General features: G+C 48.9%; 1 protein-coding gene and 1 non-coding gene across 2 annotated transcripts; both read right to left on the bottom strand.

Annotated features, from left to right (window-relative positions):
• Nucleotides 1–2,732: 2,732 nt before the first annotated feature.
• Nucleotides 2,733–2,808, bottom strand: TRNAS-AGA (transfer RNA serine (anticodon AGA)). The gene has a single exon. It is a non-coding gene; the product is annotated as a tRNA-Ser (tRNA).
• A 14,117-nt stretch (nucleotides 2,809–16,925) lies between these two features.
• Nucleotides 16,926–20,530, bottom strand: SOX9 (SRY-box transcription factor 9). The gene is made up of 3 exons (XM_066386752.1): nucleotides 19,715–20,530; nucleotides 18,587–18,840; nucleotides 16,926–18,012 (listed from the first exon to the last, which is right to left on the bottom strand). Exons 1-3 carry the CDS (start codon nucleotides 20,143–20,145, stop codon nucleotides 17,177–17,179), a joined length of 1,521 nt encoding a protein of 506 aa, XP_066242849.1. The 5' UTR covers nucleotides 20,146–20,530; the 3' UTR covers nucleotides 16,926–17,176.
• Nucleotides 20,531–26,533: the final 6,003 nt, after the last annotated feature.

Here is a 26,533-nt window from a genome sequence, read left to right as displayed (position 1 = left end):
TCAGTTGGAAGCAGGACTGACATTTGGGGGTTATGGACTGGCCTGCTGATATGCTGTAGGGATAGAGACTGCATTATTTTTAGGAACCAACTATTCCCTGATACAGTATTTTATTCTAACAACTGAAAAGTAAGACAATTATTACAAGTGATAATTTTTTTTATCTCTTGACTGCAAGTTGAAATGCAGTATTGACACTCATGCAGGGAAGACACAAAATCTCTCTGTCAGAAGAGTGTGGGAACAAATTCCAGAGTCCATGTAGGATATCCCGTTGAGGGGTAAAGTCTAGTATAAGCTTTGGGAGGGAGGACAGGGTCTGCAGTGGTTTGAGCCTCACACTCTCCACCCAGAAGCTTCGAGTCCTACATGAGGATCTGGTCAGGGGTCCTCTGCTGCCTGCTCCTTGCTTTCTCAGCCTACCTGCCTTTCAGGTCTTACTGACTGATGCCCTCTCCCCTGAATACTGGAAAGTGGGGCTAATGAGCCCTATCTGTCTCATGGGATCATCAGCAGGGTCGAGTGAGACAGGTGCTCAGCATGAAGTGCTAAGTAGAGGTTCAATCAATCACAGAGCCCTACTGCTTTTTCTCACACTTACAGGGTGCACGTGTAATGGGTAAGGGAGATTCCTGTGGGAGGTGGAGTTCGTGGGTTCTCTGACCGCTTTCCCCACATATCTGCAACTTGTCAATGGTTAACATGATGCATTATATTTATACAGTTAAGAAGAATAGCTTAAGTGCTACAGTAGTAAAGAGATCGAGAGACTTTCGTCGCACTCACAGATAGCGAAGTTGCTCTGGGGACTGCCTCTTCCAGTGAGAATAATGTTTAATGCATCGGCTGGGTCCATAGTGTTTAAGGCTTCCCAAGCTTGTGGGCTGAGCCAGTCTCATCTATTGTTTACCAACCATGCAGTCTCCTCAACACACATGCACATGCACAATCTACTTGAATTCAGTTGAGCATCCCCCTTCTCTGCCTCCAATGAAAAGCCGTATCCACCTGTAGGGAGTGGAGTTGACCGAAGTCCTCAGCAGCTGCCCTACGAAACCCAAGGCCGTGTTGGTGCAGAAGCCCATGCCCTCCTGGCCAAGGGCTAAGTGCGGCAAAGGTGCCCTGCTAAGGGAGTCACACTCCTGGGAGACCTGGCACTCCTGTGGAGGCTGACTTTCGCTGGCTCGTCCCCAGGTGGCCTTGCCCAGCAGCCTATGATGCTCTTCTCTCTCCTTTGCTCAGGGTCAGACTTGACTTGTGGTCTCACGGTGCTCCCAACTTTTCCTGCTCCCTCCCTACCCCCCCCCCCCACCACAGGTATTTCCTCTACTAAAGCCCCAGCACATTTAATCCTCTCCCAGCATCTGCCTCTCAGAAGACCCAAGCTAATAATACACTTTGGAGTTTTGTGTTCTATTTGTTGTTTGTTTGTTTTTGTGTTCCTATGTGCAACCTCTAGGGTGCCAGGTGGCAAGATCCTTGCTGGCTTCTCCCTCTGAGGAGGTAGAAAAATCCCAGGATTCCCTGCGCAGCCTCCCTTGGCACCAAATCCCGAGGTGCCCTGATTTCTCCTGTAAAGGGCCCCAGAGCGGCTGCAGGCTTGGCAAGGAGATTCACTGGCTCCTTGGAGAGGAAATACCTTTTGCTTCTCTGATGACAGAACTAGACTAGCCGTTGTCTGGAAAGGGGGTTACAAGCCTGCTCAGTTACTTCTGAGCTTGGACAGACGAACAGATAGGAGCTCATCAACCAAGTGGAGATTGTAGAACCCATCTCATAGGGCTGCCATGAAAATTAAGACAACAGGCACCTGTTGGGTGGTTTGAAGAGTTCCTGTTCTTAGAAGGTGCTCACATTTTTATACTCCCCCTCACTAACCTGTATAAACAGTTACACAGGGACGGGCAACAGCAGTAGGCTTACAGTCGTGCATAAGTAAAACACAGTTTTTCCTTGTATTATCATTGATTAATTATTGCATTATTTTCCACACAACCAACCATAAACCTACCTTTGCCCTACCCTGTATTTTGTAGTGTAAGTCAGTGTTTTGAAATGTATGAGTTAAAATTTTAATAATATGTACGTGTTATTACAGGTTCACCTCTGAAAGTTAGATGGAATATCGGTACAAGGACTCTTGAAGTCAGAAATGCTCATTCGTTCTTACAGTTGTTCACAGGCGTATGAATATGTATTCATGTGTGAGTGTATACATATGGTCTCAGTGCTGTGCTAGGTCTGCTGAGGAGCACAGAAGCTCATCAGCTAGAGACCCTGTCTTTAAGAAAAGCACAGGTCAGAAGGAAGAGAAACACATAGGGACCACACTACAGGGTAAGTGGGCAGACGAGATTTGGTATCAGAACACATATTTATCTGATTAATTTTAGGATGCGCATTCTGCCTTTTTTTTTTTTTTTTCATTTTTCTGAAGCTGTAAACAGGGAGAGACAGTCAGACAGACTCCCGCATGCGCCCGACCGGGATCCACCCGGCACGCCCACCATGGGGCGAAGCTCTGCTCACCAGGGGGGCGATGCTCTGCCCATCCTGGGCTTCGCCATATTGCGACCAGAGCCACTCTAGCGCCTGAGGCAGAGGCCACAGAGCCATCCCCAGCGCCCAGGCCATCTTTGCTCCAATGGAGCCTTGGCTGCGGGAGGGGAAGAGAGAGACAGAGAGGAAAGCACGGCGGAGGGGTGGAGAAGCAAATGGGCGCTTCTCCTGTGTGCCCTGGCCGGGAATCGAACCCGGGTCCTCCGCACTCTAGGCCGACGCTCTACCGCTGAGCCAACCGGCCAGGGCGCATTCTGCCTTTTGATCAGTGGCATCTTAGATTTGCCCAACGGTAACGGTCCTGAGAGGCAGGAAAGATTCTTCAGCTGGAGTGTGAGCACAGAGGTCGGCATGGCCCACAAAGGCTGTTATGGAAGCCTGAAAGAGAAGTAGTAAAGAGAAATGGGGGTCCATTTGCTGGCTCCATACAATGTGTCAGGCACGATCTCTATGCTTTTTGAAATGACCTTGGAAGTTAACTGGGAAAATGTAATGAGTTGACTGTCTTCCACTCTCCGGCCTCAGTCATTCCCCTGAGTCCCTCTTCAAGCTTTGGGTCGAGCATGCCCCAACTCCCACCCACATGACTGTGCCATGTATGAAATATGGTCAGTGGTTGTCCATTTTGGTTGCTCGGTTTTCAGGTGTTTGTGTGGCTTCTGTGTTATCCCCACCGGTCTGACTTCACAAGACATCTGGAGATGACCTTACTTCTTTAGAGTTTGTACTGATGAGACCCAAGGCCTGGGCCCTACTTATAACAGCTCCTAAGTTCACTCACCACTGGAAAACCAACAAACACACAAACAAACAAAACCAAAAACAAAATACACAAATAAGCAAACAAAAAAAACCCCACCCCAAACTACAGATGCTACAGCTTTGGATTTAAGACTTGCATTTCAGGAGGTTTTCAAATTGGAAGTTGTCCTTTATCATAAAGCACAGTCCCATTTGTATCCAGGCCCAAGGTCAGGGCTGGCCAGACTTCAGCTTCCTGATAATGAGTTCAGTGATCGGCGAAGCAGGTACCAGTAAGGAGACAGAGGACAATTTAGGCAGAGAGATAATTAAGGAATGTTACTCATTCTACAAGAAGCTATTAAATATCTTCCTTCCCTCCCTTCCTTCCTTCCTTCCTTCCTTCCTCCCTTCCTTCCTTCCTTCCTTCCTTCCTTCCTTCCTTCCTTCCTTCTGTTGTTCCTTTCTTTCAATGATATTGAGGTCTCACTATGTGCCAGTTCCTCTGTGATGCATGAAATTTGCTAAGTGCTATGGATGACACCTAAAAAAAAAAAAAAAAAAAAAAAAAAAAAAGAGTAAAGCACAACCCTAGTCATCAAAAAGCTATTTCTATAAAAGAGATGACCCCATTTAAAACAGCTGGGAAATAAGGTCCAAGCAAAATACAAGTAAATGCCTGGGAGTTATCTAGGTAGCACGGGAAACGGCATAGGCTCCCCCAGCTCTGGAGTGATTCACTCTAGGTCTTTGAAGGAGATGATTCAAGTCTTCAAAGTTGTAATAAGGAGAGTTAGTAAGAGTATGTCCCAGACCAAGAATCATGTGAGCATAGATGCACAGTAGTGGTCTTCAACCAGGGCATTTTGCACCCCCCCCCCCAATGTCTAGAGACACTTTGGGGTTGTCACAGCTGGAGAGGGATGCTACTGACACTGAGTGTTTAGAGGCCAAGGATGCTGCTAAGCACCCTCTAATAAATGCACAGGACAGCCTCCCTTTCAACAGAACACCAGTAGTGCTAAGTTGAGAAACACGGCCACGTGATGGTCGGAACATAAATTATCCCGAGAGAAGACTGGAGATGGGCCCATGGCGGAGGGGTGGAGAGCAGGCCTGGAAAAAGAACCCGAAGTTTTGCTTGGCTCAGAGTGGTGTTTTGGATTCTGTGCTATAGGCTCGGAACAATCCAGAAGCAAGAAAATTGGAGCTCCAAAAACCGCTGGCGACAGAAGAAGGAAGGAAAGATCTGCACCCACCTCAGCATGAGCTGCGACAGCTCCTTCTAAGTGGGCGACAATGGAGAGACAGGACGGACAGAGAATGATGCACCTGGAGACGTACTCCTGCTACATTATGAAGAAAAAAAGGGTCGTAAAAAGTCCAGTTTGGGTTCTTCAATGTGACATTTCCCTAAAGATTGAGCTTTTTGTCCCTGAGGCCTTAGGGACTTTGGCTGGCTTTTATAATGCCATTCTCGTTAGGAATGACACTATTTTTGTTCCATATTAAGGGGACGTTTGCTCTTTTAATAAGTTTCTAACTATTCTGAAGCGTGACGGGGCCATTTCTATTAGGTTTTCTAGACTCGAGTGCATTAGCACTGCGGGCTTTAACCACTAAGCCTGTTTTACTTTTTTTTTTTTCCCAGTGGGAAACTTTAAGGAAAAACAAAAACCAAACAGAATGTTCTCCCAGGAAGGAAACCTGCCGTTTCACGGGAAGGGTTTGGCCTTGCGTTGGATGCTCTGGTCACCACACGCTGTCCCCGTGAAGACTGAGAGGACGCTGCCTCCGCTCCCCACAGCTGCCTCTCGGTTAGGTCTCCAAGGGCTGACGGGCGGGTCGTGTTCACGTCTGGTTCCGGTTCTGCACTGTCCTCGAGGACTTTGTGGTGGCCTGGCCTGGAATGTGTGTGCACGCGTGCATGTGTATGCTTTGCTTCTGGGAACTGGGAGAAGGGCAGGAGAGAAATAGATGGGCCCCCTGAGATTCCCCTTGGCCTGGAAAATGAAAGGCGGAGAAAATCGTAATAAAAAACGGAAACAGCTGTAGCAGGACAACAGCCGCTTGTGGGGTGGGTCCGGGCCTGAGGGGGGTTGCCATCTGCTCCTAGGCCGGTGGGTATCTCCCTCAGGGTGGATGGCGCCCACTCCGTGGGTCATCGGGTCTACCCTTTACCCTTGCTCCCTTCACCACTCTCCGAGCCAGACTGTGCAAAGGAGACTGAATTCTTTCAATGTTAGAGAAGATTTGCACACAGGCCACACACACACTCACACACACACACACACACACACACACACACACACACGCTGCCGGGAGTTCACTGTCTGTGCCTTGTGGCGGTTCTTTCTTCAGTCTCATGTACAGTCTCTGAACTTTGTTTAATCTGGTGTTTGTCAAGGTCTGGGTACAAAAGTCCACAGCAGGTTAGCACACCTCACAATCGTTTCTGTTGACAACTGACCAGGGTGACACACTGAATGGAGAGAAGACATTTATTTAGTCCTGTTCATGGCTCCCTTTCAAAAGCTATAGGGCTCTTCCTTTAGCGGGGCTTTTGGGGCTGAGGAACTCTTGAGAAACCCAGTGTGGCAACGTGGGGGAAGAGTGTGGATTTCATAGCAGTATACACAGAGTTTCTAGGAAAGTAAGGAATTTGTCACCCCTCCCCGCACTGTCAAAAATGAATGGTGATTGGCCCTGGCCGGTTGGCTCAGTGGTAGAGCGTCGGCCTGGTGTGCAGAAGTCCCGGGTTTGATTCCCGGCCAGGGCACACAGGAGAAGCGCCCATCTGCTTCTCCACCCCTCCCCCTCTCCTTCCTCTCTGTCTCTCTCCTCCCCTCCCGCAGCCGAGGCTCCATTGGAGCAAAGATGGCCTGGGCGCTGGGGATGGCTCCTTGGTCTCTGCCCCAGGCGCTAGAGTGGCTCTGATCACCACAGAGCGACGCCCCGGAGGGGCAGAGCATCGCCCCCTGGTGGGCGTGCCGGGTGGATCCCGGTCGGGCGCATGCGGGAGTCTGTCTGACTGTCTCTCCCCGTTTCCAGCTTCAGAAAAATACAAAAAAAAAAAAAAAAAAAAAAAAAAAAAAAGAATGGTGATTATAGTTTCAGTTGCCTCACTAAAGCTGTGATAGAGCACCATCTTGCAATGTGGGGTCATCTAATGCTCTTCAAATGGAAGATGGCACTATAAATCAGAACATCAATCTTTTTTTGGGGGGGTAAATCTATTTATTTATTAAGTAATCTTGTATTTTTCACGGGGATTTTGAAAGTAATATACACTCAGATGATGAATTTCAGGAGCTAGGAAATTCCTGACCATCAGTTCTTTATTCGCTTAATTCTTTTGACTATATTTAACCCAGAACAGAGCTCTCCATAATGTGTTAATATTACTTGCTGAATGTGGGTCTCTCCCTACTAGGTGTGGGGTCTGTCTGCACCACTAGTTTCCAGCATTGAGCCTGTCAGCTGGTGGATGAGGAAGAAACATTTGTTGTCTTGATGACTATGACCTCTTGAGCAATGTGGCCGAACTGAGCAGAGCAAGACAGTTCTTTCCACACTAAATGCCCATGAGGACCATTTTGATTAATAGCTATGGGTGCTGGCCTCTAGCTGGACAGCTGAGTTTCATTTTATCTCGTGTCCATTGATCAGCTACTGCTCATGGCTGATTTCTATACTCCGTTGGCTCAAATTACTTTTCTGCCATCTTAATTTTGTTGTCTGGCATGAGGTGCAGGCTTGATTCCAACAGTTAACCACTGCATTACGGCTGAACCGAAACGAGCAGCTAACACAGAGAAACCTGGAGGCCAAAGCGTCTCGGTGAGTGTCGGGGATAGAGGAGTGGGAGCATCAGGGAGACTTAAAAATGCCATGTTATTATTTTTTTCAAATCCTAGGAAACAGCTGCAGGTGGAGAATAGGATAGGATGCATTTCAAGAATTCTCCATGGAGGCAGGGGTTCAGACAGGGGCCAGCTGGGTGATGAAATCGACACAGAGGTCAGATGTGTGCTCATGTTCAAGTGAAGGCTTCAGAAATTTCAGGGACTTTCAAAATTGGCTCTGGAGAGAGGCAGATCCGCTGACTGAGGAACCGGGGGCTAATTAACGCACGACCACTCAGAGGCTGGAGCCTGCAGCATCAGGGAAAGTGGGGCTCCAGACTTCTTCCTTTATCTGTTTTGGGAAACCCTACAAGAAAAGTGCCCCTTTTGTTCTAAGCTTACAGAGATGAAGAACAGTCAGAACAGGAGCAAATCTTACCCTTTTTAGGGGCTTTAAGTTATAAAGTATGAAAGCCTCCCAAATGTCATCTTTCTGAGGTTCTTTATCTGCATAGATGTGGGTCAGCACTCCACGGGTCAGGGAATTTAGGGTAATTTGAATAAGCACCACCTAGAAGTTCAGATGTTTATTTGGGCTCTAACACTTCCCTCCATTATCCTGACTTCCTCCACCTCCCAAGCTGCCCGTAAAGAGCTGAGAGTCTCATATTAGACTAACTCCTGGATTCCCAGCCCTCTTTGTCTCCAGCTGGACCTGGGGGACCAGCACAATCGGCTTCCTCGCAGGGCTTGGCATGCCCTGTACGGGTCTAGCTGGATTCATACAGTGCCGAGACAGCTGCAAAAATGAAAAATCCTAAGAAAAATGGATATCCAAACTCTTCTCATCCAAAGAAAGGAAATAAACATCTGGGTTCCAGAGGAGTGTAGGGGGTCGTCAGATCTGATGTCACATTAATTCTGTAATGCAAAACACTCTGCAAGGGAGTTGCATGGGGGGCATGGAGGAAGAGGGGTCATTGGATATGCAAATGAAAAGTATGGGATACCATTTCACACTTGCAGAAATAGGTGTAGAATTTTGAAAACCTGACAACAAATGTTGGGATTGATGTCGAGACAGTGGAACTCACCTTCATGGCTTGTGGGAGTCTAACGTGATGTATGTATGCCCTTTGCAAAATGGCTTGGAAGTTTCCTGCAAGGTTGAACATTTATCTGTTTAATGACTCAGCAGTAACATTTCTAGGTATTTGCCCAAGAGAGATATGTATCAGTTTAATTCACAAGAATCTCAAACTAGGGGAAAAAAATCCAAATGTCCATCATCAGGAAAATGGATAAATAATGTTGTATATTTATACGAGGAAATAATACTCAGCAAAAGAAAATAATAAACTACTGACAGAGCAACGCAACATTGATGGTTTTGTGGAAGTTATGTTGAGTAATAAGAGCCAGATATAAATACTGGGTGATTCCATTTATATGAAGTTTCAGAGCCGGCAGTCTAATGTGTGGTGACAGGAATCAGACCAGTGGCTGTATGTGGGGAGATAGGGATTAACTGAAAGAGGAAATAAGGGAACATTCTGGGGTGACGGTCCTGTTCTGTGCTTTGATTGGTGTGGTGGGTGCTCCGACATACACATTTGTCAAAAATTATAGAGTTATATACTTAAGATCTATGCATTTCACTGCATGTAAGATTTTTACACTTTTATTTTTGCTTATATAAAATAAAGAAGGGGCAGAGTCAGAAACGGGTAGGGAAATGTGGAAGGAGGCCTTCTGGCATCCTCTCTTCCCTGGGGAGGTGTGCTGGTGCCATCCACCTACTCTGAGTTTAGCCATTGGGGCTTGAAAGGAGGTTACTCACAAGACTTTGAAGTGTGTTCTTAGCCATTGAGAAACACAGATAATTGGTGCCTGGCTCCAGAGTCCAGGGAACTTGGTGTGAGGAGTGGTGGCTTCTCCTGGGTAAGCCATGTGTTTCCACCCATGGTGGTTGTCGGGGAGAGAGAGCAAGCCTTGGGTCCTGTTGCGCAGACTCACCGGCAGGGGCCAGACCTCCCAGGGACAGCCCGGTGGTGTGCTGCACATGCTCAGCCATGGGGCAAGAGTTGCCAGTCCGGAGAGGAACGTCTCTGAGTCAAGACAGATGCGCAATTGAGGAGTCATGGCAGTGCCCCAGGGGTAAAATGTCAGCTCTCACAAGTGCCTGCCCCACCAGGAATACCCGCTTTCTCCGTGGAGCAGGACCCAACAGTGCAACGTCATCGAGATCAATGTCCCTTTCATTTGCTTCTCCTCTCCTCCCTTGCTTGTCCCACTTCCTTCCACTCTGTTGGACAGACAGGAGACAGCAGCTAGCCAGTGGGAGAGGGGTCACTAGGGGACCGCAGAGAAAAGTAGGACAACCCTGCTTGCCCCTGCACATTTCTGTCCTGTAGCAGTTCTGAGCTAAGGATGGGAGAAGGATTAATATAGGGCAGTGCAGGTATATCCTAGGATGGGACATTTCAATTCCATAAATGAAACTTTAAAAAAATTCTATAACTACAATACATAACCAGACAACTTCTTATTTCCTGGGGATGTAGGGAAATGTCATGTTCTCATTTCCCTAAGGTCCAACCCCACCCCCAGTGATCACACAAGACCAAGGGAACATCCCAGTTCCCGAACAGGGTTTACAGAGAAAAGGCAAAAATGAAGTTATGTTCCATCAAAGTCCAGGTGTTACGATTATTTAGAATTATAGATGAGTGCATATGCATGTTCCAGTGCCCACTCAGCTGTCCCAGCTACATTCCTATGTTCTGTGCCACCTCTCACCCTGTCACAAAAGGCAGAGCATGGAGGTCCTCCTTGCCTCCACTGTCTTGGTCTCCATCACACAAGTTCTCAGATTTTGCCACTTCTACCCCCGGAAGCTCATAGCCATCCTCTCCCTCCACCATACTGCACCACCTTGACCTTTGCTCAGGCTTCTTGCTCATCTGCAGTGGACTACAGACGACACTCCTCAGCCATCTCCCTGCTCCTGAATTGTGATGGCGAAGTCAAAAGTCTGGGTGGGGGTAGGGCGAATAATGCCTTCTTTTTAGCACACAACTACTCTTGTCATTTCCCTGGTTACAATCTTTCTAAAGCTTGCCTTTTTTCACCCCGGCTTATCTCTCCACTAATTCTCTGCCATTTACCTACCCAGATCCAACCCTAGTCACCCTGAACCACTGTCTCGGTAGCCCGAACTATGAACCTGCTTCACATCCCTATGTTCTTGCCTAGTCCCTTCTCGGTTCTAACCACGTGATCTAGGATGGTCCACTAAGGTTCCTTGGAGGTAATGACCTTTAAGCTAAGACCTGAAAGATGGAGAGGAGACAATAGGGGCAATTCTGATAGAAGGTCAAAAAAGTAGGAAGTGTAAAGGCCCTTAAGTAGCAAAGATCTTGACAGATTTGAGAATGGAAAAGACACCCATGGGGTGAAGGGCATGGGGAATAAGATGGTTAATGGCAAGAGACAGAAATAGGCAGGGGCTAGACTGTGTAGGGAAAGGGTCAGCAAACCTATTCTGTAATGGCCAGCTGTAAATATTTTGGCATTTGCAGGTCACAATCTCTGTTCCACCTACTCAATTCTGGCATCTTAGCAGGAAAGCAGTATACATGACGAGTAAGCTAATGGGCATGACTGTATTCCATTAAAAATTTATTTGCAACCATGTTGGTGGGCCAGAACCAGTCTGCAGGTTATGGTTTGCAAACCCCTAGAGTAGGGCATAGTATCTTATGGTAAAGAATTTGGATTATATTTCAAGTGAATAGGTGGCCATTAAAAAGTTTTGCATAGAGTCGTGGGGAGAGTCCTCTGGTCAGATTTTGCTTTAAAAAGATTCCTTGTAACATAAGGGTTTTTTTTTTCCTTCCTCACTATGAACTCTTTTTCATATTGTTTTTGGAAAACTGAGGACTTAGGTGGGTTGGAGTGTGAGTGGGCAGCAGACAGTGGGGCGGGGGATTCGGTGGTAGTTGTCTCTGCTCTGTGCTAGTTCATGTGACCTTAGGTTAATTGCTTAATCTCTCTGGGACTCAGTTTTCTTCTTACGAAAACTGTAATAATAACACCTGTCTCTAAGGTTTATTAAGTGAATTAAATGAGATCATATATATATATATATGTGTGTGTGTGTGTGTGTGTATATATATATATATATGTATGTGTGTGTGTGTGTGTGTATGTATGTGTGTGTGTGTGTGTATATATATATATATATATATATATATATATATATATATATATATATATATATAAAACGTCTGTCCCAGTGCCTGGCAAAATGAGGACTCAGTGATGTCAATCCTTTTTCTCTCCTTCCATTGAGCCTCTATATGTCATGCTTTAGTCAGACAGAGGTAAATGTAAAACTCAGTAATTAAGGTAAAAAAAAAGTCTATTGTACAATTACATGCTAGGTGAGAAATTTTTCACCATAACATAACTAGGTTATTTGGCTACTACAATAATGTATACAATTTCCATTTTAATTTATAGAAGCATAATTTCTGATCACACATGGGATGTATCTATTTGAATTCCATATTAGTCAAACCAAAATTGGCGTTCTGGAAAGAATTCTGGATATGCTAACTTGAGAGGAATGCTAAGGAGTAAAGTGCAGAAAAGAATGGCAAGTTACGGAAGGGTTTGGGAACCATACCAGAAGTGAAATGTACTGGGAATGTTTTGTGTGGGGGTAGAAAAAGCTAAAAGAAAACTTGAAAAGTTTAGGTCAACTGGGTCAGGGTAAATTTCATGTCACTAAAAAATAGATGAAAGTTAGGAGAGAAAAAAAAAAGTCAGAAAGTTCTCCCCCAAATCATTCCCCAAACCATCAACTACCTTGTCCCCTCTGTCAGGCTCTAATAGGCCACCATCATCTCTCACCTAGGTGGCTGCACTAGCCTCCCAACTGGCCCTAAACAGTTGCATTATTTTCATAGCACATGAACAAGAAAATATTGGAGGACTAGTTGTTTTTCCTGCCTTCTCTAAAATGTGAGCCCTGTGAAGATCGGGGGACGATGTCTATCTTACTCATTGCTGAGTCCCGACCCACAGGAGATGCTCTGTGGGGAGAATGAACAGTAGAAATCTTCTAAAAGTGGAATATGACAACACGAAGTCATGATAATTGACTTTTGATAAGTTCAGTATCAAACCCTGACACGTCAAGGAACATGTCTAAGAGCAGCTCCAAGGTAATATACATATTACTCAAATTTTGCCTGGTTGTTTTGAACAAATGCAAGTCTGACATTGCCTGGACTGTGTTGTATTGGGTCTACACATAATTCTTCAGATATCCAGAGTGAAAGAGTTCTAGTCTGTGGATGATGGAAAAGGATCAGCCCAGCTAGGGCCCTAGGCAATGGCAAGGCAGGGATGGCCTGGGAAAGCAAAAAAAGCGATGAGTAGGAAGAGGAAGCGAAGAAACGAGGTAGAAGTCACTAATATTTCTTGGGGGCTTAACTTCATTGAATCTCTATTATGCCCAGACCCCAGGAGATACTATCTTTTGAGAAATGAAAATCATTTGCATCTCAGAAGGATGAGCAAAGTGTGTAAAAACAAGTGGAAGAATGTCACAGTGGAGACTCCCTATAAGGCATCCATGACTTTGCCATTGGGTCCATGGAGATGAAGAAAGGTTGGTATTTATTGAACAGCTACTAAGTGCCAGGATTGTTGAGAATAGAAGGAAAAGCATCTTGATGGCTGCCTCTGGTGTCATGATTTGCTGTCCAACAGCTATGGTAGTGGGCAGACACATGTTTTGTGGGGACCTACAATGCATCAGTTTTTTTTGGGGGGGTGCTTCAAGAAGAAGAATATACATTTAAAAAATATGAGATTAAGTGCAAGGCAGGTGACGAGTCCCGAAGCTTAAGCACCTTCATTGTCATAGTAAGTCCATCTCCGACTAGAGCACCAGTCACCACTTAATTTAAAAAGTGTCACAGTGGTGTCTCAAAAATGTTCCTTTTGGAAATGAAGGGAAGGTAAGGGATGGGATCGATCCAAACACACTTCTCACTTGAATTCATCAGTGTCATTTTAATATTAGCTGAAAAGATTGGTTCTGGGTGACTTTGTTAAATTCCCTTTTGTTAACAATTCCATTTTTATTAAAATTGTTTTTAAAAAGTTGTATTTCAAGTGCAAATAAACAAATAACCCTGGACCTTAATACAAGTTTTGTTTTGTTTTGTTTTTTGGTCTGGAGGACTCTTTGCTAGGTTTCCAATAAGTGTCTTGTTGTCGAGGTGATAAGCCCTGCATTTCTGGATTTACACAAAACATTCCTCTAAAATACTTTATAATCTGGAGATATTGAGCTTTGACTAGATCTGGTGGAAGGGGGTGAGGGGATCTGAAGGCACTCGCTCTCGGCACCCGGGTGCCTCTTGTATGTCCCTGTGCATAACACCATCTGGGGAACGTGTGACAACACCAGACATGTTCCCTTCATTCCAACGCTGGAGGAATCCTGTGCAAACAAGGAAATTCAGAGGCAGTCAACCCTCAGACTGCTCCTTGCCAAAAAACTGCTCTAGTAACAACCTGGCTACATGAGGGAAAGATTAGAAACATGCTTAACGAAGGGGGAAACTGAGGCATGGGAAAGTAAGCAGCTTATTCGAGGTCACCTTGCAAAGGTTATGTCTCAATAGCACATTCTGGCTCTCAGAAGGTCTGCCAGTGGCCACATCCTCAGGAAAAGGGCATGTTTCTAGAAGGAGAGAGCATAATTGCACAAACATTGTAGATGCAGTAGGGAAAGGGCTGATCAGGATGGGACAAAGGGGTTTGGGGGCGGGATAAGGATTTAATAGAGATTGTTTTTAAAAAAAGACTTTGTGAGTATTGGCAAGGGGAAAAAACAAAATTTCTTGTAAAAATGGGGGGTAGACTCTGTGCCTTAGCGAGTGGGACATTTGGACACCAACTGACAACAGAATCTGCTGCTTGGGGTGGGGGCAGGGAGGGGAGGAACTTGTGCAGCACCCAGCTGATCACAGACCCTCAATCAATGTTTGCTGAAGGAATTTGCCAAGGAGGCCGAGTACTCATGTTGCCTCCATTTGATAACTACCATTTTCCTGGTTGCCATGATCCTGGGGTGGGATGCAAGCCAGGAATGCAATAAGCAAAAACAGACCGCGTGAGGTAATAGCAGAGAGTTTGGTGGTGGTTGAGGCTGTCAGAGACACGGGCCCAGCAGTCAGATCAGCCTGAGGTTGGAGAGGAGACCTGCCTCCGGAGAGATACTTCCCCAATCAGCTGGGGTGGGGGTGGGGCGGCTCTGTGTGGGGGTGGGAGGGAAGGAGTGATTTCATCTGTTTAATGAAAAATGACCTGAACGTTTCTCTGATCCTGGAAACTCCCATCTAACCAGGGCCAAGGAAAACAGGATTAGTGCTTATTGCTTCTATGATGGCTTTGCATCTTCTCGGAATAGATGTGGAGGGAACAGGAAGACACTCTCATTCCGTGGTCCCTGCAGATACACTCTGAATTATCTGATGGGTGAAGAGGCCAGACTTCCCTGTGGTCCCCTCCTGACACTCTGTTTTACTTTGGTTTCCTTCACCTTTTAAATGGACACCCCATGATAGGGTATGTGTTCATAATAACAAAAAGTTTGCTCTACTGAATTCTGACAAGTCAGTCACCCCCTCTGGCATTCTGTCTTCTGACAAGCTGATTTCAGGTCTAATATGCCCTTCTGACTTCACAAGGGAATAGCTTCTGCCCTAAACCACAACAAACATTGCCTGAGCGGGCAACTGCTGACATGTAATTCTCTTTGTGCCCTAATGGGGTGGCACTTGACAAGATTTCTCTGTGTTGATTTTTGAGGACACAGACTTCCCAGTGCCCGATGTTAGGATTGCCAAAAGCTCATGTAAGAAAAAAGGAAACCTCCTTTTTGTGCCCAAATTCTTCCAATCATCTTTTGAACAAGAGAATGGGGTGAGTAAGTCCATGGGGCAGTTTTCTTTTTAATGCAACGTATATTTATTGTAAACAATAATATACAAAAAAAAAAAAAAAAAAAAAAGAAAAGGTAAGTTTCACAGAGAGAGCATAAGGTTTGGAGGAGGGGGAAACAAGGAAACAACAAAACACAAACACAAAGCAAACCTTACCTAAAGACAAAATATGATTTAAATGCCAGTTTTTTTTTTAAGTTACAGAAATATTTTTAAAAGATCTGCTTTTATACAGAAATTGAAAGATGCCATATTATAAGAGTGCTTTAAGATTTTATTCTACTGACTTCTAAAACTGTTAATATATCTTTTTTTTTTTAAATAAAAAAAGTTTGCTGTCTTTTTTAAAAAGCAATCCTCAGACTCTCCAGCCACAGAAATAATGAAGAATTAGGTCTGTCCGTGGGCTGATCCCCCCATCCTCCCTCTCCATGAGAACATGCAGGGGGACTACTGATGACATGCGTTTGCACCGTCTTGTGTCACAACACACACACACAACTCAGGCAGCCCGAAGATCTGTGGCAGAAAACACTGCAAATGACTCAGTGATTCACTACATTTGAAACCTCTCATTTGTACAAAAAGAGAAACAAGCTTCCAGTTTGTTTTCAATAAAAACAATGAAGGAAAAAAAAGGACGGACAAAAAGGCATTTATACACATCTAGGACAAGGCATCCAAAGAAACTTGCTTTTAATAATAAAAAAAAAGGATTAAAGAGATAAATAAAAAGAAAAAAAAACTGGTTACAGTTAAGAACATAATTTAACAACAGCTGACCGTACCCTTTGAAGAAGGCTCCAACAACTATTTTAAAGAAGGTAAGTTTTTAAAATTAAAAAAAAAATTTTTTTTTTGTTTTTTTTTCTTTAATTAAAACCTCTCCTTACAAAATAAATAACTTTAGCACGTGGAATGTCTTGAAGGTGAACTGCTGACGATCAGAGAGGCACAGGTGACAGTGTGAGAGGACACCAGCGTCTGTGTCCCACATGGGGCCCGGCAGGCAACCAGGGGGCAGTGCTGGGGCACCTACCTGCTGCTGAAACGTCCCCAAATCAGATTTCCTCTCCTGCCTTTTGCTTCTTGATTAAGACGTCAATGAACAAGCAAATGCAGGAGGAAATAAATGCACTGAAAGAAAGCCCAAGAATTTTTCAGCAGCACGGTTTTAAGGCTCAAGGTGTTTTTCTCTTGTTTAAAAAATATATATGGGATAAAGCTTACCAAATGGTTCTCTAGACTAATAACTTGTGTGTGTATGTCTGTACTTGCAAAATAAGGCCTTTATTTTTCTAAGGCAAAGCCTCCTTGAATCAGAAAGCCTGAGGCATTAAGCAAAGCTAACCCCCCAAAACTCATCACATAATACAAATCTGTGGGGGCTATTTTAATGTTAATACAACAACACACTTTTTTTTTTTGTAAGAGAAAAATCTGTACAAAAATACTCTGGTTGCAAGAAAAGCTAGGGCACACTGTTCAACTAGTTTAGCTGTTGGAAAAATAAGAGCATTTAATTTTTTTTATCTAAAAATATGTATAAATCCCCTCAAAATGGTAATGAATCATACACAGTACATACTAAAAATATTTAAAATAGAGAATATTCCTCACAGAGGACTTCTTTTTCTTTAATTACTGCTAAAAAATAATTACAAAGTCCAAACAGGCAGAGAGATTGAGCAAATTGGTCACACGATTCTCCGTCACCCTCCATGCTTGCTTTGAAGAAGGTTTTCCAGTCCAGTCTCTTGTGGAGTTTCCGCTGGTCCATCTAGCCCAGAGTGGCCTGGCCACTGACTCGCAACCAGGTGGTCATGCATTTGGATAGTTAATGTTTGTCTTGGAATCTGGGTACGAGTTGGAGTTGCCTTTAGCTTAAATGTCTTTATGGAATAAGAAAAAAAAAATGTCCAATGGAAATTCTGGTGGTTTATTTCTTTCTTCGGTTATTTTTATGATCATCAGGCCAATCATCACCCTTTGTCTCAGGTCTCCTCAAGGTCTGGTGAGCTGTGTGTAGACGGGTTGTTCCCAGTGCTGGGGGCTGTGGGTCTGCGGGATGGAAGGGACCCCGGAGGTGTCAGCGATGGGGGTGTACATAGGCCGCTGCGCTGGGTTCATGTAGGTGAAGGTGGAGTAGAGGCCGGAGCCCTGGCCGGCCGCGTGGCTGTAGTAGGAGCCGGAGTTCTGGTGGTCTGTGTAGTCGTACTGCGAGCGCGTGATGGGCGGGTAGGAGGGGCTGTAGTGCGGAAGGTTGAAGGGGCTGTAGGCGATCTGCTGCGCCGGCGAGTGCTGCTGCTGCTCGCTGTAGTGGCTGGGGCTCAGCTGCTCCGTCTTGATGTGTGTTCGCTGGGACTGGCCTGGCTCGCTGCTCAGCGTGGTGAGCGTGTGCGCCTGTTGCTGCTGGGGCGGCGGCGGCTGCTGCTGGGGCGCCGGCGGCTGCTGCTGCGGGGGCGCCTGCGGGGCCTGCGGGGGCTGCTGCGGGGGCGGCGGCGCCTGCTGTTTGGACATCCACACGTGGCCCGCGCCTGCCGGGGTCGCTGCAGTGCTGCTGATGCCGTAGCTGCCGGTGTAGGTGACCTGGCCGTGTGTGGCCGGCACCCCCGGGTGGCCGTTGGGTGGCAGGTACTGGTCAAATTCGTTGACGTCGAAGGTCTCGATGTTGGAGATGACATCGCTGCTTAGCTCGCCTATGTCCACGTCGCGGAAGTCGATGGGGGGCTGTCTGCCCCCCTCTGGCAGGGGGCGCCCCTCTCGCTTCAGGTCAGCCTTGCCCGGCTGTACGTCAGTTTTGGGGGTGGTAGGTGGCGTCGGTGGGCCCTGCGATTGCCCTGCAAACAATAAAAGAGAAACACAGGAAAATCAACAAGGGCTATGAAAAAGCCCTAGTCTTAGGAACCCTGCTGGGACCCTCCCTCCCTGATACAAGGTCACAGGGTCCCACACGTGCACAGGAGAAGGTTGCTGCACGGAGGGGAGACCCCGAGTGATTAACTTGCTAGTATACACATTTATCAGGAGGAGGTCTCCGGACCCTCGACCAAATGCTACTTGTAGAGGCGTCCTGTATGTGCTTTTGGGGAGGGGGGCAAAACAAAGAAGGGAGACTTCCTGTAAAGCTGTAAAGGCCTTTTACCTCGAAATAAAAATCAATCCACTAGGATGCAGGGACTGGGGTGTGTGTGCCTGTGCGCTCAGGGGCTTCGTGGGGACCCTGGGCAGGGAGGGGAGGAGGGTTAGGTGTAGAAGAAGGTGTGTCCTTTCCTGGGGAATGCAAAGTCCCCAAGCAGAATCTATTAGATAGAGGTCTGGGGCGGGGGTGGGGGGGGTGTAGGGTGTGTGAGGGGGTGGGGTGGGGGTGCCAGGTGGGACGGTGGCCAGGCTGTGCGTCTCGTGGGGACTTACCCGAGTGCTCGCCTGGGGAGTGCACCTCGCTCATGCCGGAGGAGGAGTGCGGGGAGTCCGCTTGCAGAGCCTTGAAGATGGCGTTGGGAGAGATGTGCGTCTGCTCCGTGGCCTCCTCCGCCTCTGCCTGGCCGTTCTTCACCGACTTCCTCCGCCGGGGTTGGTACTTGTAATCCGGATGGTCCTTCTTGTGCTGCACGCGCAGCCGCTCCGCCTCTTCCACGAAGGGCCGCTTCTCGCTCTCGTTCAGCAGTCTGAGGAAGGCAGAGGGGGCGGGAAGAGAAAGAGAGAAGGGGTGGTCTGTGAAATTCGCAGAGCTGTCAGGGCGCGGGAGCTGGAGGTGACCCCGACCTTTCTGCTGCTGCGCGCACAACCCCGTCCTCCCTCCTTCCTGCTTTCTAGCCACGGCCGCAGCCCATAACTTTTCTTAAAAAGAAATCTCGGTTTTTTAGTCGGACCGGAGCCGTCGCTCCACGCCCCGCTCTCCCCACTTCACTTCTGTTTTGGAAACCCTGCAGATGAAACTAGCTCTCCGCCGCTCCCGCTCTACATGCCGTTGCTACTGGAGTAATCCCCCCGCCACCCGCTTCCCGTCCCCAAGACCTTTTTAAAATTTTTCAAAAAACAATTCAATCTGCAAGGAGCCCCTCCTGCTCACCTCCCAACCCTGCGTCTAGCATTTCCAGCAGTCTCCCTCCCTTACCTCCTTCCCGCTGTGGGGTTCCTCTAGCCTCGGTTTCTCCCCCACCCCACCCCACCCCACCCCCGTGGGTGTAGAGCTACACGAAAGAACGCAGTTCTAGGGAGAGAGAAACAAAGTTCCCTTCCTACCCTAACCCCGTTTGGGATCGACTGTAACAGCAACGGGCGATCAATCAGGCCGGCAGCCCCTCGCACCGTGCGCCTCAAGTCGTCTCCCATCCTCTGGCCACCCCCTCCCCTTTTCCTTAGAACAGTCCAAGGACTTTGTCAAACTCCGAGCCCAGTTAACTCTGCGTCCCCACCCCCTCCCGCCCTACCCCGCCCGCTCCAGGACTCGCGGTTCCCCCCTGCTGGGAGGGGGGCGCGCGGAGAGCGGTCCGGGCCAGCGCCCCCCGTCGCCGAGCCCACCTGGCCGCGCGGCCCTACCTCCAGAGCTTCCCGAGCGTCTTGCTGAGCTCGGCGTTGTGCAGGTGCGGGTACTGGTCCGCGAGCTTCCTGCGAGCCGCCTGCGCCCACACCATGAAGGCGTTCATGGGCCGCTTGACGTGCGGCTTGTTCTTGCTCGAGCCGTTGACGCGCACCGGCATGGGGACCAGGGTCCAGTCGTAGCCCTTGAGCACCTGGCTGACGGCCTCCCGGATGCACACGGGAAACTTGTCCTCCTCGCTCTCCTTCTTCAGGTCCGGCTCGCCCTTGGGGAACGTGTTCTCCTGGGGCCGCGTGTTCTCGGTGTCGGAGCCGGAGCCCGAAGGGCAGGGCGAACCCGCCGAGTCCTCGGACATGGTGGGGCTGGGGGCGCCGGACAGGCCCTTCTCCTGCTCTTCGGTCATCTTCATGAAGGGGTCCAGGAGATTCATACGCGGGCCCGGGGCAGGGGGCGAGTGGCCGGGAAAGGCGAGAGGTCGCGGCGGCTCGGGGACTCGAGGCGCAGACTCCTCTCCCCTGGGCTGCCCGAACGCAGAGCGAGCGGCTCCCGGGGAACCTGGCGAGTCACCCTGCGGCGGCGGCGAGCACTTAGAAAGGCGCGGGGTGGCCAGCCCGCAGCTGCCCGCTTCAAATGGGGGAAGGCGAACTGGAGAGAAGGAGTAGGGGAAGAAAGAACTAAGCGGGGGCGTCTGCACCCTTCTCTTCTCCTTTTGCAAAGAAAAGTTCCTGGGGTAAAACTGGTAAGTCGTGGCGCCACTGAGGATCCCAGTCAATTTCAAGCTCCGCTCTCCGCTCTCCGACTTCCAGCCCAGCTGCTCTTTAATAAATAACTCCCCCCTCACCTTAGAGCCGTCCCGGCCAATCAGAAGGTCGGCAGGCAGCTGATTGGGTCCGATGGGAGGGGTGGGGGAGAAGGAGGACTGTGGCACAGGGCTGTGACGCGAGGGGAGGGGAGGAGCGGGGTGGGGAGCGCCGCCGCCGGTCAGGAGGCTGGGGGGGGGGGGGCGGGGAAGGCGGGGGACCCGGGACGTCCAAATGTGTAAGTTTGCCGTGCTCTCGTAATGTCAGAATTTTAGTGTTGTCCCTGAGCGAATTCGCGCGCGCTCGTGTATCTGTGTGTGTGCGTGCGCTTGTGTGTCTAGACTAGGATCTACCCCCACCCCCAAGCATTTCTTTTCACTGCTTTCTCCGCGGTACGGAGGACTTAGCTGGAGTGTACAGTGTTCGAGAATCAGTCTCTCCATAACGCGCAGCCCAGTCTAGGTGCCTGGAGCCGGTCGCTGCCGAAAGTACTTGGAAATGGTCTTTTGAAACAAATGTTCGGTGACTCAACGCCCGCTGTTCCTCTGTAATAATCCATATAAATAGAGTAACAGGCTCTGGTTTGCTGGTGCGGCGGGTCGGGATTCTGCTGCGCTCTTACCAAGGGAATCAATGAAAACCAAAGCTAAGTCCCCGCGCGGGCTGGCGGTGGCAGCTGCGTAGCACTGTAGCCCGGCGTGAGCGGATCCGTCCCGCGCCACCTCGACCTTGAACTCTGACAAGCCCTTCTCCAGCACCCCGTCCCACCCTCCGAAGCCCCCACCTTGCGACGCGCCTCCGTGACGGGGCAGCTGCCTTGACGGTCGGCTCTTCTTGTCCCCGGCCGAGTCAGATCGTCGGCAGAGTTGCCCCTGGAAAGAGTGTGCAAACTGTTCGGCTTAGAGAGATCGAACTTCGCGAAGGTGGCCCTCCCGGGCCGCGAGGCTGAGGCCGGTCCCTCGGTCTGTAAAAAACCAAACCAATGAGTGCCTCGCAGACAAAACAGGTTACTTTGGCGGAGCTGCACTGCCTGCTTTCGCCCTCCTTTACAATCACCTGGGGGAGCGAAGCGCCTGTCGTCCTCACTTTAGACCGGTCCTTTTGTGACTCAAAGACAGGAGTTCCGCGGGAGGGGTGGAGGTGTCTGATGTATTTCAAGTGGGATTTGAGCACCAGTTTTGTGTTTACACGAACACTTAGTGTCTGGTTGTGTATCTTTTCTGGGGGAGAAGAAAAACCTTAGTCGCCTGCAGGCTACTTGTCTTCAGAATCATCAATAAACGCATAACTGGAGAGAACTTTAATTTTCAACTCCCTCCCTTCCTGGTTCCCGCAAATATTCACCTTGACTCAAATGATTGTTATTATGAATCGTCCTGCATCGTATCAAAGACTTGTTTATTTCTAATTTGCAAATTGTGGACACTTGGACAAGATCTAAAAGACTGTTTTCCTTGACGATGTTTAAAAATCTTGTTTTCTACCGAAGAACTCGACATTTCTTATAGGAACCGGGAACTCTTCAGAAGTAGTAAGTTGCAACCCTGTTAAATAGTATTTACTTTTTAATTGAATGTAACTTACAGTGGATATTTCTTCTACCATAGAATTTGCGATTTTAAGAGCTCTCTATACAATAGCTTTGCATTCATGGCCCCGTAATACGCTGGGAAAGTATAAAAACAATTTCGTCCTTTTTTTCGGGGGGGGGGGGATAGATAAGTCTCAGGTAGTGTGGACTGATATCTGTGTCCTCCGAGAGGACTTTTATGAGTATAGCTGATTTGCAGACACCTGACCCAAGAAGAGACTCAGAGACCGGAACTTGGGGCAGAAGTTTTAACCAAGGTGTCTGTGATTAGTTGCATTTTATTGTAATTCCCATCTTTACAGCATAAAAGGCAGTGAAGACGACTGTGACTTGAAGATATTTTGGAATATGTCACTAAATATTTGTCAAGATAAATATGTACATAGAAAAAAAAGTTTAATAAAATTATGTAATAGAATATAAGTAATATATAAAATTTAATATAATAAGTTACGGTACTGTATACACCTTCTGTTCGTTTGATGCAAGCATTTTGTATTCTTGTATCTTTTTGAAATCAAGATAAACAATCAGTTGATTTAAAAAAATGGACTGCAATTTTCACCTACATCCAGAGGGGGCACCAAAAGCCCAGAAACTAATTTACAGAAAGTGCAGGAAAACTGATGGTGGTGGTGGTGGGTGGTGTGCTCCACTCAATCAAAACTACTTTGCTGCTGAGATTTATCTTTGCAGAAATTCCTACACGATATTCCCTCCCGTGAGGATCCACCTTTGGGCAGCCCAGTTAGGGGAACTGTGAAGTGCATGTCTATAGAGGACCGGGCAGAGAAAAAGAGCGTTCTAGATAGTTGACATTACTGTTCTGCACAGAATTAGGAGACTGATATCACGAGGACACCCCCCCCCACACACACACATACCCCCCACCCCATCTCTCAGGTGCCAAGCGTTGCCCTCTGCTAGGCGTGCCAGGACCAGGCTGAGTCTGACGTGTGGACACCATGGGTTAGCCAGTGGGACGGTCCTGTATTTCTGCAGGGTTCTGGGTGCCAATTTCCCCACCCCCATTCACGGGCTCAGTTCGCCCCTGACCTCTCCTCCCTGCCCGGGGAAGACGCTTGCAGTTTCCTATCTGAGGCCCTGAGTCAGAGCCAGGGGGAAAGGGACCCTTTCCCAGAGCTGAGGTTACGGATCGGGAAACCGAGGCCACTGGCCCAGGATTAGCCAGAGCCCTTTGCCAAAAGCCTAAAGGCGGTAGGATCCACAGTCTGGTGGGACTGAGGGAGAGAAAAAGCGCTGGTCAGAAACGGGACAGGCAGTCGGCGGCACTTTGCACGTCTGCGACGACGTGCGTTCATTCGGTCCCGGCACCTGAGCCAGCGCCGCAAGGTCTGCCGCCGTGAGCGGAGACGTGGAGGTGCAAGCAGATCCCGAGAGGGACCTCGGGAAGCTGAGGTCTGGGATCCCTCCCTTCTCTCTCCTTCGGCGTCCGGGGCCGGCGCCGGGCTCAATTTCCCCAGCCGAGGCCGCCAATCTTCCTCCGCGTCTACGCGGGCGCGGAGGCAGGAGCCCAGAGTTGTTGGCGAGTTTCTCCAGCTCTGTGGGGCGGTGCGAACACGCAGTACAGGGATGCGGGTTACGTCCTGGGGTGGGAAGGGGAGCAGTGTGGTGGAGGGGGGTCCCCATACCTGAAGAATTAAGGATCACTACCTCTCTCCCCCAAATTCCTTAGCAGAAGTGGGGACCGTGTCTAACTCCATTTTCAGCAGGAGCGCACGTCATAGGAGAATTTGGTTGGGGTGAGCCGCGGAGTCTCCCAAAGATCTCAACCCTGGGCAACCTTTGCTGTAGAGGCGCTCAGAGGCAGGGAGACCCGTTTTCCTCCCAAGTCCCCAGATCCCAGTTCCTCACAGGTAAAAGACCCCACTCCCGGCGGGACCCCGGTTCCCCCCGCCCTGCACTCCCAGACTCTCCTCGGTAACTGGTACTTTTCACGGGGCGCGGAGCCTGTTGCCGATCCTTTTTCACGCCGGGCACCAGTTCTCTTTGGAAGGAGCGGCAGGTAAGCCAAGTGTAGAATAGACATCGGGGTAGACAACAACAGCAAGAGGGAAAAGGAAAGTTCCAGATAACTTCGTAGGGGCGCAATAAATATCTGTGACCAGCCGAATACATGTGACCTTTGGACATTTTCTCCGAGTATTGGTCCCATCGCAGGCCTATTGACCTCCCAGACACACGTCCCGTAAACGCAAGTGACTATGTAGTCCTACATGTACATTTCTCCCCAAACGGGGTGATTATCTGTCATGTGACACCCGGGACTGTACAATCCTGGCGCACCTTAAAACTGAAGGCCAACAGGGGGCTTTTCTTCCCCTTTCTATTTTTGTAGAGAAAGAGGGATGAGGTGTACAGGAGGTGTCCAATGAGGGAGGCATGAACAGTCGATGTGCTCCCGGGTGACCCCTGGTGGGGGGGGGGGGCTTGGGGCAGCGGGGGCTGTAATCCATTCGGACGCCCAGGGGGTTCGGACTGGAGCCAAAGCCAGAGACAGAACAGCTGGCTCGTCCGGGCCTGGCTGGGGACGTGGACGATGGGAGTGGGAAGTTCCAGTCCTTGCTTCCACAGAGAGTGTGCGCCTCTTTTCTTCCTTTGTTTTCTTTCTTTTTTTAATGCTAACTTTTCCAAAAATATCTATCTTTAGTCAAGGCACCAGGGAGCTGTGAGCCCTGTGGACATCTCAGCGCATCCCTAGAATGGCCTGCGGGGGATTTCCTGGGCCAAATTTATTTTTTCCCCTCCCCAGTTTTCCTCTTTTAAAAACCTTTCGGGCATCCTCAGCTGTCGGTGCCTTTGCCTTGCTTAGACAGACAAGTACAGTCAGCGCGCAGCCCAGCGGCGCCTCCTTTGCGGGGGACTAGAAGGATCCGCGGGCTCACTTCGGCCCCATGAACTTCCTCCGCAGATCGCGGGTTCGTTCCTGCACCCTCTTGTCCCCCCCGAGTCACCTTTCCGTTCTGGGGGGCGGGGTTCGGCCCAGGGAGCCCGGGACCAGTGAGCCCACCACCGGAAAGGAGTTGAGATGCTCTGGGGAATTTTTTGAGGTTCCCTGAGAAGGACGGTGGGCTCTCTAGCGATGGCTTCATCGCAGCCTGAAGGGATGCTAACCAGCTGCCCCCTCTAAGAAGTCTTGGAGGGCTTGTAATGATCTCGGATCTTTATTAATAGGGGTAAATTTCTCCATCAAAACAAGGGAAGGGAGAGATGCTATTAATGTACAATTTCGAAGTATTTTGTGTCTTCCTGTCAATTCTTTTTCGACGTCGGTAGGATCCGGGAGGTCCCTGGGGCACAGAGTATCTCCCTAGTTCTTCGAACCTATAGATTCACGGGGGGAAGGAGAGGGGGACCAACCGGGGTTCTCCCTGCTGCGTGCGCGTCGGGCCCCCCTCCGGAGCCGCCGAGCCGGGCGCGGGGGCAGCAGTGCGCAGCCGGGTCCTCCACGCTCTGGTCGGAGTTCGGGCAGCAGCGCGTTCAGCCCGAGGGCCCCAGGAGGGCCAAGGTCACGAGGTCAGCCTCCGATTTTGGAGTTTCCGCGTGAGAGTGACGTATTGAGGGCTGGGGCTTAGGTCTCCGGGAGCTTTCGGAGCTGTAAGGTCACACAAACCGCAGGGGGTAGGCGGCCCGAGAGTCTCGTGAAACAGCCGCGGGGCTTCGTGAAGTTGGGGCAGAAAACACCCCGGGGCCCGCTGGGCTTCCTGCGCCGTCATTGTTTATTTCAAATTAATGTCTCGGTGCGCGTTGCTGTCTGCAAGCCTGCAGGAAAGACAGGCTTCCTTAGTACCGATTCCATCCTGCGTCTGTTTGAAAAGAGAAAAGCGAAGGGCGTCTGGTACTCTCCAGCCTAGAGCAGACCGATCAGTGATTTTGAGAAAGCAGAGGGGGGTTTTGTTTGTTTGTTTTTTTCTTCTTTTTTTTTCCCTTCTCTCCAGGACACATTTCTCCCAAAGCCCTTTTACTGAATAAAAAAAGATTAAATGGATGCTTAAATAACCTTTGTCCACCCTGTCATTCTTTATTTTTATTTTTTTTGAGAGGGGAATGAGTGTGAAATTTGGCCTGGTGGGTGTAAGAGAGAGGGACAGTTATTTTTGGTCCTCCACCCCTAAATCATTAAGACCCAGAAAAAATCTCACAGTGTCCTTGTTGCTATCTTTAGGACAAACTATATTTGCCTCCAGTGATAAAGGACTGACTATTCTGTTTCACACTGATTCGTAGGTGTGGACCCGGCTCCTCCCCGGCTTCCCGTCTGGCTGAAACGCGAGGGAAGGCCCGCCGCCTGGCACAGGCAGGGAGTGACTGCAGAAATGGCTTCCCTTTGGGTTGCTCTGAGCGCTCACAGTACTCAGCTTCGGTTGGCAGAAGATGGCTGTCTTTTCAAATCTCAGCTGTCTTAA

This window comes from Saccopteryx leptura, chromosome 5 (genome assembly GCF_036850995.1).
Source record: "Saccopteryx leptura isolate mSacLep1 chromosome 5, mSacLep1_pri_phased_curated, whole genome shotgun sequence".
Lineage (NCBI taxonomy): Eukaryota > Metazoa > Chordata > Mammalia > Chiroptera > Emballonuridae > Saccopteryx > Saccopteryx leptura.
Note: the sequence above shows the minus strand (reverse complement) of the source record. Positions and strands in the feature narration are given on the sequence as shown.

Coding starts and splice junctions, on each gene's coding strand:
- SOX9 (XM_066386752.1), bottom strand. CDS start 20,145: ATGAATCTCCTGGACCCCTTCATGAAGATGACCGAAGAGCAGGAGAAG. Junction 18,841..19,714: donor ACGCTCGGGAAGCTCTGGAG/GTAGGGCCGCGC, acceptor TGCCTTCCTCAG/ACTGCTGAACGAGAGCGAGA. Junction 18,013..18,586: donor CTCCCCAGGCGAGCACTCGG/GTAAGTCCCCAC, acceptor TATTGTTTGCAG/GGCAATCGCAGGGCCCACCG.